The sequence below is a fragment of the Elephas maximus genome, chromosome 5 (assembly GCF_024166365.1).
Source record: "Elephas maximus indicus isolate mEleMax1 chromosome 5, mEleMax1 primary haplotype, whole genome shotgun sequence".
Lineage (NCBI taxonomy): Eukaryota > Metazoa > Chordata > Mammalia > Proboscidea > Elephantidae > Elephas > Elephas maximus.
Genome location: NC_064823.1, coordinates 41,308,683 through 41,322,097, shown reverse-complemented (window position 1 = coordinate 41,322,097; position 13,415 = coordinate 41,308,683). Strand labels below are relative to the sequence as shown.

At 38.5% G+C, this 13,415-nt stretch overlaps 1 protein-coding gene across 2 annotated transcripts in view; it reads right to left on the bottom strand.

Annotated features, from left to right (window-relative positions):
- The window catches only part of CFI (complement factor I), a 98,161-nt gene extending 94,264 nt beyond the window's left edge, over positions 1 to 3,897 (bottom strand). For both annotated transcript variants that reach the window (XM_049885526.1, XM_049885527.1), the window contains exon 1: positions 3,678 to 3,897. In XM_049885526.1, coding sequence (XP_049741483.1) covers positions 3,678 to 3,731 — 54 coding nt within the window. In that variant the 5' untranslated portion in view covers positions 3,732 to 3,897. The remainder of the gene's footprint in view (positions 1 to 3,677) is intronic.
- Between the last annotated feature and the right edge of the window lie 9,518 nt (positions 3,898 to 13,415).

Genomic DNA, 13,415 nt, shown 5'->3' with positions numbered 1-13,415 from the left:
CAGCTTTAACTGATCTCTTTTGATTCTCTGCTATTTTTAAAAAAGTGAGAAAATCAAAGTACTTAGATTACTGAACACCTTCTGTTCCTCTTCCCCTCCCAACTTTTGTTAGCTATGCCATTTCCACATTTTCAGAAGTAACAATATTTATACTCCATTCAACACCACAGTTCCCATGTTAAGTCCTATTCCCCCACTGGGTCAAATGGAGTCAATACTCACCTTAAGTCCTTTCTTTTTTCACATTTATTTAATCAGTGTAAAAATATATACAACACATTTGCCAGCTTAACGTTTTTCACGTGTTACCAGTCTTTTTGTCTCAGTTTCTTCATTCATATCACGATTGGTTGAAGTTTGCCCTCTAGTAGTTTCTTCAAGAAGGGTTCCTGAGAACAATACTCCCTGATGTTCAAAAATCCTTTGCTGGTTCCTTTTTGATGTTATTCACTTCAATTGAAATGAATTGAGTCGTTCCTGGACCAACTGTTCAAAGGGAGTTTGTGTGAGGGAAAGTTTAGGACTATATTCCAGAATCTTGGGAATTTTCAGTTTTGTGAGTAAAATCTTTTAGACTTTGCTTCTTTCCAATCAACACAAGCCTTACTACTGGGATGCTCACAGAGCAGAAACTCTTCCCTGCTGCCTCTCCAGCAGATTGTTTCCTGCAGATATGACTTGTATGTGTGAGTCCTTGTTTGTGGCCATCTTCCTTGTTCTTGAGGCTTATGAAAAATAGGGCCCTGTAAGGCTCCTGCTTCTAATCTGGTCATCCTATTGTCATTTCTGTAAACAAGAGATGGTTGGTTTCATACTTCCACATGGGCCACTTACTTGGAGAAGTGTGTTATGCCAGCTTTTTTCTGAGATCGGTGGCTTCAGGTGGTTTCTCTTCTTTGTTGCTGGACTCACTTTCACTTTCCTCAAAACCTCATGGTTTGGGGGTCTAGATACCTCACAGTTAGACTTAAAAGCAGAGTTTGTGTTTTTATTTACTGTTCTTTTTTTTGCTTGTGGATAATTTCCAAAAGCAGAAAAGGAAAACCATGACTTTATTATTATTTTACAAATTACAAGACCTGTGTGCTTTTCGATTTTAGTAAAAATGTCTTTAGAGAAAAATCTACAGCGTTCTAGTCCCACGACTGCCACTCACTAGCTCGGTGATCTTGGAAGGGATACTATGTCTCTGAGCCTTAGTGTCTTCTGAAAAGATGGCGTTGGGCTCAGATAAACTCTAAATTCCTTTAAGATTTGGTAGTGTATGGCCTATTGTCATAATCTAAAGTATTTTTGTCATGGACATTAAAAGGACATTTTCTAGCATTTTTCTGAGGAATGTGAGCAACATAGAAATTGAAACAAGGAGCATCAATTATATTTCTATGACTACATTTTCTTCCAATCTTGATTCATATACATAGATGCCTAAAAATTCGTAATGTTCTTTTGTGTATATAATATTCTGTGTTCTCTTTTCACTTAACAATATTTTATATACAAGTTTTGATGCCTCAATAATATTTACATATGGATTTTTTAAATTGCTATATAGCATTCCATTATGTTAATATATTGTGATTTGCTAAGTCTTTTCCCTACTTTAGCCCTGGTATCACAGTGGTTAACAGCTATGGCTGCTAACCAAAAGGTCAGCAGTTTGAATCCACCAGCTGCTCCTTGGAAACTCTATGGGGCAGTTCTACTCCGTCAAATAGGGTCGCTATGAGTTGGAATCGAATGGATGGCAATGGGCTTGGTTTTTCCCTACTTTGAGCATTTAGATTTTATGTGTTCTGGAAAATTATAGAAATGCCACTGTATAAATCCATGAACAAATATACATATTTTTTTCCCTTAAGTTTGTGAAATAGAATTACTGAGGGAGGCAGCCCTCCACGGGCACTGATGGTTTTGTTTGGAGTGAACAACCTTGAGGTAAGAGTTAGCATTCTGAAGCTGGACAAAGAGTAGGCTTGCTTCTGCTTAATATAGAAGCAATAGCTCTGCAGCTCAGTGTTCTTCTCCTGTAACACAACTTACTGCACATGTAAGTGGTAAGTGTCGCCCCTACAGGACTTGCAGAGCATGGGAAACCTGTGGAAATGAACATTAAGCTCTGGCTACTGATTTTGCCATGAGCAATAAAATCATTTATCTCTGACCCAGGAATCGTGTGTATTCTGCCATCATCCATGAAACAGTGATAGGCTAACAATAGCTTGTGAATAGGGCAAAAATCTCTAACCATGCACAGTTTTTGACAAGAATCACCTGGCTAGTGGGTTATTATTTTTATACTTCCCACATTTAGCAAGCTTGTCCAGAAAAATTAAATCTATTTAAAGCACCAATAACCAATGGTAGTTTTTTTTTCTAGTTAAATCGTTGTGTGGAGGTACCTGAGTAGATTTAATTTTTTATTTTTTTAATTGCCAGTGAGGCTGAATATTCTTCCATAGGATGACATTGCTGACATCAGCTTAAGTTTATATTCATTCTTATATTTTAAAAACCGCAATTATCTCCCAGGAGCATTTTATAAGTGGAATCTGGATGATAACCTTACATATTTGAATCAAATCTTTACACTTTAGATTTTCATCAGTATTATTTATCAAGCAGATATTTCAATCTGTTGCTTTTTATTTATATACAACACAAATGTTCTCAATATCTCTTGCCTCCAATGTAATCCTTTTCTTTGGGATTTAAACATAATTGGCTTAAATCCCAATACTACATGTAATGGGACACTTGACTTCATTTCCATTGCCTCTGGGGGCTCTTGGTATAGAGGGAAGGCTTTGAACACAAAAGTAGACAATCAGCATTAAATAATGAAAATGTCTTAAACATTTTTAATCTTAATAGATGGCCCTCCAACCTGGGGGCTACCACCTGACATTTTCAGTTTTAACTTCACAGTTGCCCACAAAGACTCTACGCCAATCAAATGGATTTATTCATCTGAAAGAGCCTGGTGTTTTGCTGCGTTTCTGCTGTAGCACTTGCTGCTTTTTTTGGCTAGAAAGACTGGAAAGTATTTCCTCTTTCTTTCCACTGATCAAATCTGATCCAAGAACTAAAGATCCAAACCAAATCCCACTTGGTCCATAAACTCTTCCTGACCTCACAGCATGAAGTGATTTGTGCTCTTCTCAAAGTCTTTGGCATGTGATATTTGTGCCATTTTTGGCAATTAAATGTATACTGTCTTGTAAAGTCTCTCCTTTTGTGTTTTCAAGTATTATTTAAACCTTGCTTGCTATTTCACCACTGGCATAATTGTATCATCTCTCTATAACTATACTAAAAGGCTGTTGAAGGAAGAGATCAGTCTTATTATTTTCCTGGCACTATACCTTGCACACAGTGGGAACTTGGTAAATGTTTATTGATTTCACTTGGTTACTGTAAATTATAGACTGATATTAAAAAAAATTCTTGTTCAGTTCAATATCTATGCACAGAGATAAGCATATTAAAGGAGCTATTTTCTTAAAACTGTCTTACTAAGACACTAACAAAATCTTTGTTACTGACTATATAGTGCCACTATTGGTAAGTAAACAATGTAATATTTAAGCCAAAATCATACCTTTCAGATTTTTTCAGTAATTTTTATGTTTTAAAAAACTCCTTAAAATGGTTTGCATAAAGATTGAATTACTTACCTTACAAAAACTTAAGTAGCAGCACAAAAGTAACAGAACAGGAACAAGCTTCATGGTGGAGATAGTCAGGGTCAGTGCCTCTGTTGAGGGACTATCTCTACACCTGATATTCTTCTGAAATTTAATTTTTAACCTCTGAAAAAATATTTAAAAAGACTAAGCCTCCTAAAGAGATTTGTACTTTTGAACGTTCAAAGAATTTGGCTAAAATCCAGAGTTTTACCGTAACTGAAACAAAAAATGGCCCTCCCAGTAAACAGCTGAGAGAGGCGACCAATAGGAACTGCGTTTCCTCCAGAAGAGGGTGATTTCCCCACCTTGTTGCTGAGTGGTGCCTCAATTCTGCTTTTCAGTGAAGACAGAAATTACACTGGAAGCAGATTTCTTATGTTTCTAGGTACAATAAGATTACAATTTTTTTTCTTAAGATTGAAGACCATGTGGCAGTAAGAAGAGAATGTCCATCAATCAAAGGTTATACTAAATAAACCAAAAATGCTCAGAAAAGAGCTCATTTACATGGATTGGTCGTGCTGTGATTGAATTACATTCTCTGCACACAGAAAAGTTTTTGAACACAAGTATTTTTTTCCAGAGTCCTCGGCTGGTGCTAACTGAAATATGGATGTTCAAGTCCACACAGAGGTACCTTAGAAGAAAGGCGTGGTGATCTACTTCTCAAAAATCAGGCATTCAAAATCCTATGGGACACAGATCTACTCTGGCCCACGTGGGGTTGCCATGAATCAGAATCGTCTCAATGCCAACTGGCTTGGTTTGGTTTCTCTATTTTTGCCCCAGTACTTTACCAACTATAGTACAGGATTCATTTGTACTTGTGAAGTAAATTTGTGACAGCAGAAATGCTGTTACAGTTTGGGGGCTCCTGAAGCAGACATGAGACAGAGTTTGGTGCAAGATGTTTACTACAGATCAACACCTGTGAAAGGACAGGAGAGGAATCGGAAGGGAACAGAGGGAGAAGTCGAACCATGGAACAGTTTTGCCAAAGCCTTGGCCAACCTGGTGGAAGCTCTGGAGTGAGTGTTGCCTGTCAGAGTGTCCCTGGGTCAGGCCAAAATTGCTCAGCCACCTGATGTGGGCTGCCCCAAGAAGGGCATGACCTTGGATGAGGTGGTTCTCTGTAGCTGAGGCAGACCCTGAAGGATCTGACAACTGTTTGCTGTCAGGAAAAGGGATCTTCTGACCACACTTTTCAAAGCTAGGCAGCAAACCTTCCTTGCGGGGCCTAGGAAACTCATCTCTGTGTCTTTCAGAGTCCACTCCTTGCACCTTTTTGATCTACTTCTCCAAATATGTTCAAAGTGGCTCCTTCAAAATTCTGGTGGGTCTCTCTTCCTGAGGGAAAACTTAGAAGAGGGAGCTAGAGAAAAACTACAGCCCCTGCCCTTGCAGTTGACCTTGGGGCTGTAGTTATACTCATCCTCTGCTTCCTCCTTATCCACTCTAGATTCCCTTCACCATGAGCTACCACCTCAGCTGGCCTCAGTGGCTTACCTGATGGCATGACCCAGAACCTCTTTCAGAAGTGTTCTGAGCTCCTGTTTCTGTCCCTTCTCTGTCACTTAGAGGCACCCAAGCAGACCATCTGGGCTCTACACATATTCCTCCATGCCCCCATTGTATTACAGCAACCCTACTTCCTCTGAGTGATCAGGGCCAGTTACTCTTGCCAAGATGGTGAATTCTCTTCTTCCCTGCTGGTCCTATGTGCATCAGGCAGCAGCTTTAGCTTATAATTCAATGAGGTTCTTGTTGTTTCCCCTAGTGAAAATGTGTTTCCTGTGGGGGATCAAGACCTCTAACCCTGCAGGGCTCATAGTTGTGGGGACTCTAAGCAAAAAGCCCTCAGTTGGGCATTGGGAAGGATGGTAAGTGTGGTCATTCCTTCTTCTGTCCTTTGGTTCCCACCCCCGTGTATATTTCCTAATGGGGATAAAATGCTGTATGAAGGTCTTTGATTCAATGCATATACTGCTTCCTAGAGGATAGCATCCCATCCTCACAGAGTATCACCTTTAAGTAGCAGCTTAGCGCTGCATTCAACAGGCCATGGCAATGCTCTATCAGGCAGACAGTTTCTAGGTCGTGCAGTCTATGACAGGACCATGGATCCCCACTCCGAATCTCCTTTATTGTAAAGAGGGTTCCCTGGTCTGGCAGGATGTTAAGCACTCTGTAATCCTTTGGATCATGGCACCAGCTGAGACCCAGCAGGCAGGAAACGCACACCCATATGTAGAATATGTATCTATTAATATAGAGTGAACCACTGACCCTTCTAAGACTTGAGGGACCAAATATAGTCAACTTGCCACCAAGTGGCTAATTGGTCTTCTTGATGAACTGTGCCATGTTGGGGGCTCAGCATTGGTCTCTATTGCTGTCAGTTTGACGATGACAATAGCTGAACAAGCTTTGGGCTTCCTGTATACCTTCATCTCTGCTACCATGGCCACTTCATTTTTGTGCCCATTGTGCCAGCGCTAGGGTGGCGGATGGCTGAGACTAGCTGATATCAACTGGCTGAGTCATTCTGTTGGTTATTTAGTGCCATTTCTCTGGCGGATGCTCTCTGGAGGGCATTAATGTGTGATACAAAGATTTTATACTTCATACTCCCTTCACACATGCCTCTAGCCTAGACCTTCTTGTCTTGTTCTTCCGGTCTGTTTCCTTCTAGGTCCTGACCAGCCAGCCAAGCCACTTAGTATTGCCACAATTCCATATATATAGTCTAACCTTGGGCCATTTCTCCTTCCATGCCAAGTGGACGGTTGAGTGTACCACCTGAAGCTCTGCTCATTGGAGGACTTTTCCTCACCACTGTCTTCCAAAACTGCCCTTAAGTGTGGCTGTAATGCAGCTGCTGTCTATTTTTGTCTTGCACCTAAGTACTGAGTCAATCCATATGTGATCCAAATGCAAGCTTTCCTTTCCTCCTTCAACTGGTCATACCAGCTTCCCCATACAACCATAGTTGTGAGCTGAGGAGTCGCACAGATTTAACAGTTATGAATACCAGGAAGGTCTGGACTACCTGCATATGCAGCCCTCTGGTCCTGGATGTGTTTGATTCTGGATGTAACACTTATGTCGTTGTTGTAGTTAGGTGTTCTTGAGTCACTTCCTACTCATAGTGACCCTATGTACAATAGAACAAAACACTGCACGATCCTGCGCCATCCTCAGAATCATTGTCATGCTTGAGCCCATTGTTGCAGCCACTGTGTCAATCCATCTCATTGAGGGTCTTCCTCTTTTTCACTGACCCTCTACTTTGCCAAGCATGATGTTCTTCTCCAGGATCGGTACTTCCCGATAACGTCCCAATTACGTGAGATGTAGTCTCGCCATCCTTGCTTTTAAGGAGCACTCTGGTTGTACTTCTTCTGAGACAGGTTTGTTCACTCTTTTGGCAGTCCCTGGTAACACTTATATCTTGGGATAAATTTTTGCTGGGGCTGCTCAACGTTATGCATTGTGAGTCTGCCAGGACCCAGACCATAACGGGCAATTCTGGCCTCATGGTGACACAGTGTCCCATGACCAATTATTCCACATTTATCTGGGTCCCAAAGTACATAAGCTGTTTCTCAAAAGGAGTATAATTCTCTGCTGCAGGTGCCGTGGGCTTGCTCCAGAACCCCAGGGTCCTGTATTCTAGTTTCCTCACTGGGGCTTTCTCAAACTCCACTGATACCCACCGTAGGGTCTACTGGATCACTGCAGAACCTTTTCCTGCTATGGCAGATGCAGCAGTGTTCCTAGGTGTGGAATATGTTGCCCCTAGAGCCCACAAAGGCTCACTAGGTTTTGCCTCTTTCTTTGTCGTAGGAAGTGCAAAATGCGATAATTTGTCTTTTACTTTAGAGAGGATATTCTGGCAGGTTCCCGAGCACTGGTTTTCTAAAAATTTTATCTCCTGCCCTCTGGAATATGTGTCTTATTAAGGCATTCAGCATGCTAGCTACCTCGTGCACATCTGTTCTGCTTTGTAATGCAGTTTATGTAGCAGAATAATGTGATATGCTGCTAGAAGTCCAGATGATCCAGATCTCTTAAGACTTTATTACGGCAGAGGGTAGGAGATAAGGCCTGGGAGAAAACTGTCAATGCATATTGTTGCCCATTCCATGTCAATGCTGTTTTGTATTCTCATTTCTGCTTAAAATACCTAGAGTGATTCCTGTCTTCCCACCCAAATCCTTACTGATATACTTTATAATACTGCTAAAAGTAGAATCAAAGTTCTCATCTCCAAAAGAAATGCTATTGAAACAGATATTAAACCTTAGGTAAGGAAGATTTCTAAGCTTAGAAAGAATAGAAGAAAAGAAGACATTTATACATCCAAATCACCAGAAAATTTTACAACAAAAAAGCATTCAAAAGAAATAACTGAGAATGAAACCTAGGATAGTACAAAAGGAGCAATAAGATAAATAGAAGTGATAGAAAATAATAAATTTTAGTAATAAATTACTAAAAAATAGTAATTATACAAACAATTGTAAATAAACCAGAAAGTAAATATAAATAAAACAATGAGTCATTTTGGGAAACAACAACAACAAAAAGAGTAAAACAATTTCGCAATTTTAGGACAGTGCTGGGAAAGTGGACATTTTTTGAGGGCTGCCTAACAGCCATTATTCTTCATAATAGGTTCCCATTTTAATTTGGAGAATTATCTTTCTTCTATCGTGGGTTGTTTTAGTGTGAGGGTCATTCCAGGCACCTGTTTTCCAGAATAGAAGTTTAAAAAATTCATGTCAAAATCCATACCCTCTACCTCTTTACAGTCAGGAGACTGATAAAATTTCTCTCTCTCTGATTTATGAGTTTTAAGTGATAATAGAGAAGTGATAAGATGAAACATTTGGGAGTTATTTGTCACAACAGCAGCAGCAGCAGCAGCATCTCAGTATGACTGTTTCAGCCATGAGATAAGCTTTCTGTGTACTTTCTTGGCTCTCTTGAATATAATTAGAGTATGCCTTCTAAGGAGCCCTGGTGGTACAGCGTTTAAGAGATATGGCTGCTTTGAATCCACCAGCCACTCTTTGAAAACCCTATGGGGCCATTCTACTCTGTTCTATAGGGTTGCTATGAGTTGGAATTGACTCAACGGCAATGGGTTTGGTTTTTTTAAAAAAAAAAAATTTTTTTTTTTAAGGATATAGCCTCTTGAGTATGCTTAGTTCTTATGCCTGTGTCTCAGCCTCCTATCAATACTGTGAACATCCTATTAACGTCCAAATGAATTTTCTTTTACTAAAGGTAGCCAAAGTTGGATGGGTGCCTTGGCCCCTAGAGCCTAAGTGATAAAACCGTGTGCAAGTTATTGAATGAACTTGAACATCTGGATGTGAAAATTTCAAGAAAAATAAAATTATCAGAATTGATTCAAGAAGAGATAGAAAACTCAATAAATTAATAACTAAGAAGAAATAGGAAAGGTAAGATTTTAACCCCCTCCCAAAAGGCACCATGTGAGTTTTCCCAAACCTTTTAAGAAAGAGCACTCATTTACTGTTTAAGCTTTTCCAGAACACAGAAAAAGATGGAAAGCTCCCTAGCTCATTTTACGAGTTTAGCAATACTAGACAAGATAAGCCTCAAAAAATAATCTATAAACTAATCTCACTTACTACTATACATGCAATGATGCTAAATAAAATATTAGCAAACTATATACATCAGTAATATTAAGACTACCATATCATGACCAAGTTCGATCACTCCAGAAATACCAGAATGGTTAAACACTAGAATATCTGTTAATGTAATTAAATATGCTTAAATTTTAATCAATTAAAATAATAGGGTAAAGGAGAAAATCTGTATAATTATATGATTAGAAAATCTATATAAATTATATAATGAAATGTGAGCCTAAAAATGAAATGTGAACCTAATATCTATTATTTTCAGATGAAGAATTAACTGAAAAACCATTAGATCTAATGTGAAAGTTTATGAAGGTTACTGGATTCAAAATGTAAAAAATGAAAAAGGTAGGGAAAAAAAGAATATTATTAACCACTGCGCAACCAGGGCTCTATGAAAAAGGGTAGAAACCAACAAAAAACACCGTATGTAAAATGGTGAAATGCTAGAGGCAAACCCATTAGAGTCTGGAACGAAACCTAGGGTGCTATATTTCAATATTGCTCTGGAGGCACTAGTCAATGCAATAAACATGAAAAAATATAAATATTGGAGTGGAAGAGACAAAATTGCCATTATTTGCAGATGAAATTATTATCTACTTAGCTAACAAAGAGAAGTAACTGAAAAACCATTAGAACTAATGTGAAAGTTTATTAAGGAGGCTAGACACACACACAAAAAAAGGTCAACATAAAAAATGACTTTCCTGTTTGCCCTCAATTAGTGAAAAGAAAATGTAATAGGTGGCTTTTGATGACTGACATTCTGTGCAATTTAAGTCTCTCCCTCCTAATTTCTCAGTGAAATGCAAGAACAAATGTAAAAATAAAGTATATTTCCATTATACCATTGAAAAAGGAAGGACACCATCAACAAAATATAAACAGTGAAGAATTACTGTTCCTGCAGAGAGGAAGAGATTAACTGCAAAAGGTAAAGGAGTTTCAGAAATGTTACATTCATGCAGAAGAAAATCACGTATCCAGCATGAAAAAAAAAAAAGAGATCACAAAATAGAGACAGTAGAATCTGAGAGAAGTGATGGACTAGGTAATCAGTTAAAGAGAAGCACGATTGAGCCAACATCCTACTCTTGGGGCTACTAACTTAAGCATTTACTAAGACTCTGTAGTGCATGCTCTAACCCAGAGCCCCTTGAGTGGGCCCCGGGGTAAAAGAAGCAGAGAAGCACCCCAGGTAACACACAACTTCCATGGGGTTCACTGAGTCCCTGCATCTAAAAGGCAAGCTGTAGGCAAGTCTCCTCTCCTGCACAGCCATTCCAGGCGCAGCTCCAAACTGGACTCTACAAAACCACAATGCGTAATACGATACAAAGGAAACTAATGACCAATCTCATTTGTGAATATAGATGTAAAAATTCTAAATAAAATATCAGCAAACTGATATAAATAAAATATTACACAGTGGCACATAATGTCTGGTTGTCTCTCTTTGATAATGTTAAATTTGATTGGTGGGATCAGTGTTATCCGCTTAGTTCATCTTTTAGGAAGTTCCGCCACCAGCTTTTCACCTAATGGTTTTAGCAGCTATTGAAGATCATCACTTAGACTCATTAGTTCATAAGGGGTTGCAAAACGGTAATATGCTAATTCTATCATTACTTCTGCAATTATTAGCTGGAACAAAAAACTCTCCCTCATTGTTACTTTATTTTTATATTTATCTCATTTCCTTGCTATCATTAATCTTTTTTATGCTTAAATTATTTCATCTTTGGCTTGTCAGAGCCACTTGAAGTTGAGTCCTATATCTTCTAATACCATTCTCTGGCCTGTGATAGCTTCCTTGCTTTCTGGCACAAGATGCCTCTAACTTATCTTGTACATTACCTGACCAAGACCTCGAATCTACGCTTCTCCAAGGAGCCTTGGTTTCTTTTAGTGGGAAATGATTTTTAGAGAACACAATCTGGGCACTAGGGAGTACTCTTTGCTTCTGGGTTGTCATGATTTCTATGCCTTATTAGTGGACAGAGCTGGGAGGTTCATATTTTTAGAAAGAAAAAAAAAATCTTGATTCATACTGATATTTCCAATTCACAGTTTACACTACAGGAATTTTGTTTTTTTGAATTTAAACTTGTGTCTCTTTAAACTTGTGTGAAACTCTGATGGCGTAGTGGTTAAGAGTTTGGCTGCTAACCAAAAGGTCAACAATTTGAATCCACCAGGCACTTCTTAGAGACCCTCTGGGGCAGTTCTGCTCTGTCCTGTAGGGTAGCTATGAGTTGGAATTGACTCTATGGCAGTGGGTTTGCTGGGTTTTTTTTTTTTTTTTTTTGCTTATACATATATGTTGGTGTGTGTGTTTTCAAATTATTTAGTAGTCTTATTGTTGATAATATTAACACTGTTATTTGAAAACACACACACCAACATATATGTATAAGCAAAAAAAAAAAAAAAAAAAACCCAGCAAACCCACTGCCATAGAGTCAATTCCAACTCATAGCTACCCTACAGGACAGAGCAGAACTGCCCCAGAGGGTCTCTAAGAAGTGCCTGGTGGATTCAAATTGTTGACCTTTTGGTTAGCAGCCAAACTCTTAACCACTACGCCATCAGAGTTTCACACAAGTTTAAAGAGACACAAGTTTAAATTCAAAAAAACAAAATTCCTGTAGTGTAAACTGTGAATTGGAAATATCAGTATGAATCAAGATTTTTTTTTTCTTTCTAAAAATATGAACCTCCCAGCTCTGTCCACTAATAAGGCATAGAAATCATGACAACCCAGAAGCAAAGAGTACTCCCTAGTGCCCAGATTGTGTTCTCTAAAAATCATTTCCCACTAAAAGAAACCAAGGCTCCTTGGAGAAGCGTAGATTCGAGGTCTTGGTCAGGTAATGTACAAGATAAGTTAGAGGCATCTTGTGCCAGAAAGCAAGGAAGCTATCACAGGCCAGAGAATGGTATTAGAAGATATAGGACTCAACTTCAAGTGGCTCTGACAAGCCAAAGATGAAATAATTTAAGCATAAAAAAGATTAATGATAGCAAGGAAATGAGATAAATATAAAAATAAAGTAACAATGAGGGAGAGTTTTTTGTTCCAGCTAATAATTGCAGAAGTAATGATAGAATTAGCATATTACCGTTTTGCAACCCCTTATGAACTAATGAGTCTAAGTGATGATCTTCAATAGCTGCTAAAACCATTAGGTGAAAAGCTGGTGGCGGAACTTCCTAAAAGATGAACTAAGCGGATAACACTGATCCCACCAATCAAATTTAACATTATCAAAGAGAGACAACCAGACATTATGTGCCTTCTCATGTTATAGAAAGTATTCTTGTAAAAAAAAAAAAAAACCAAAAAACCAGAATCGACTTGCTGGCACTGGGGTTGGGTTAAGCATAATCAAGTCTCCAGCTCTATGAGTTAACTACCAGTTTATAGAAAATAAAGAGGATAGAGGAACATGATTCATACCACTAAGATGATGCAGTGACAAAGTGAGAAATTTTACAAGATGAAGGACTCAGTTTCTTTAACAAATAAATGCCATGAAAAAAAAAAAATAGAGACGGGCAACCAGTACAGAATAAAAGAGACTTAAGTGGCACATAGGAAACCCTGGTGGCATGTGGTTAAGAGCTACAGCTGCTAACAAAAAGGTCCGTAGTTTGAATCCAACAGGCACTGCTTGGAAACCCTAAGAGGCAGTTTCCAAGGGTCCCAAGGGTCCTATAGGGTTGCTATGAGTCAGAATTGACTTGATGGCAATGTTTTTTTTTCTTTTTTTAAGAGACATATCAATCAGATACAATGCATGGACTTTACCTGGATCTTCAGTTGATCAAACCAACTTATTAAGAGACATTTGTAAAATAATTTGGGAAAATTCTACATGGATTGTTTATTAGCTTACACTAAGGAATTATTGATTTTGTTAGGTGTAATAATGGTATCGTGCTTATGTTAAAAACAAAAAAAAGTCCTCTGCTAGAGATTTATGGATAAAATGGTATCTGGGGCATTCTATGAAATACTCTAGCCAAAAAATTTAAAAAT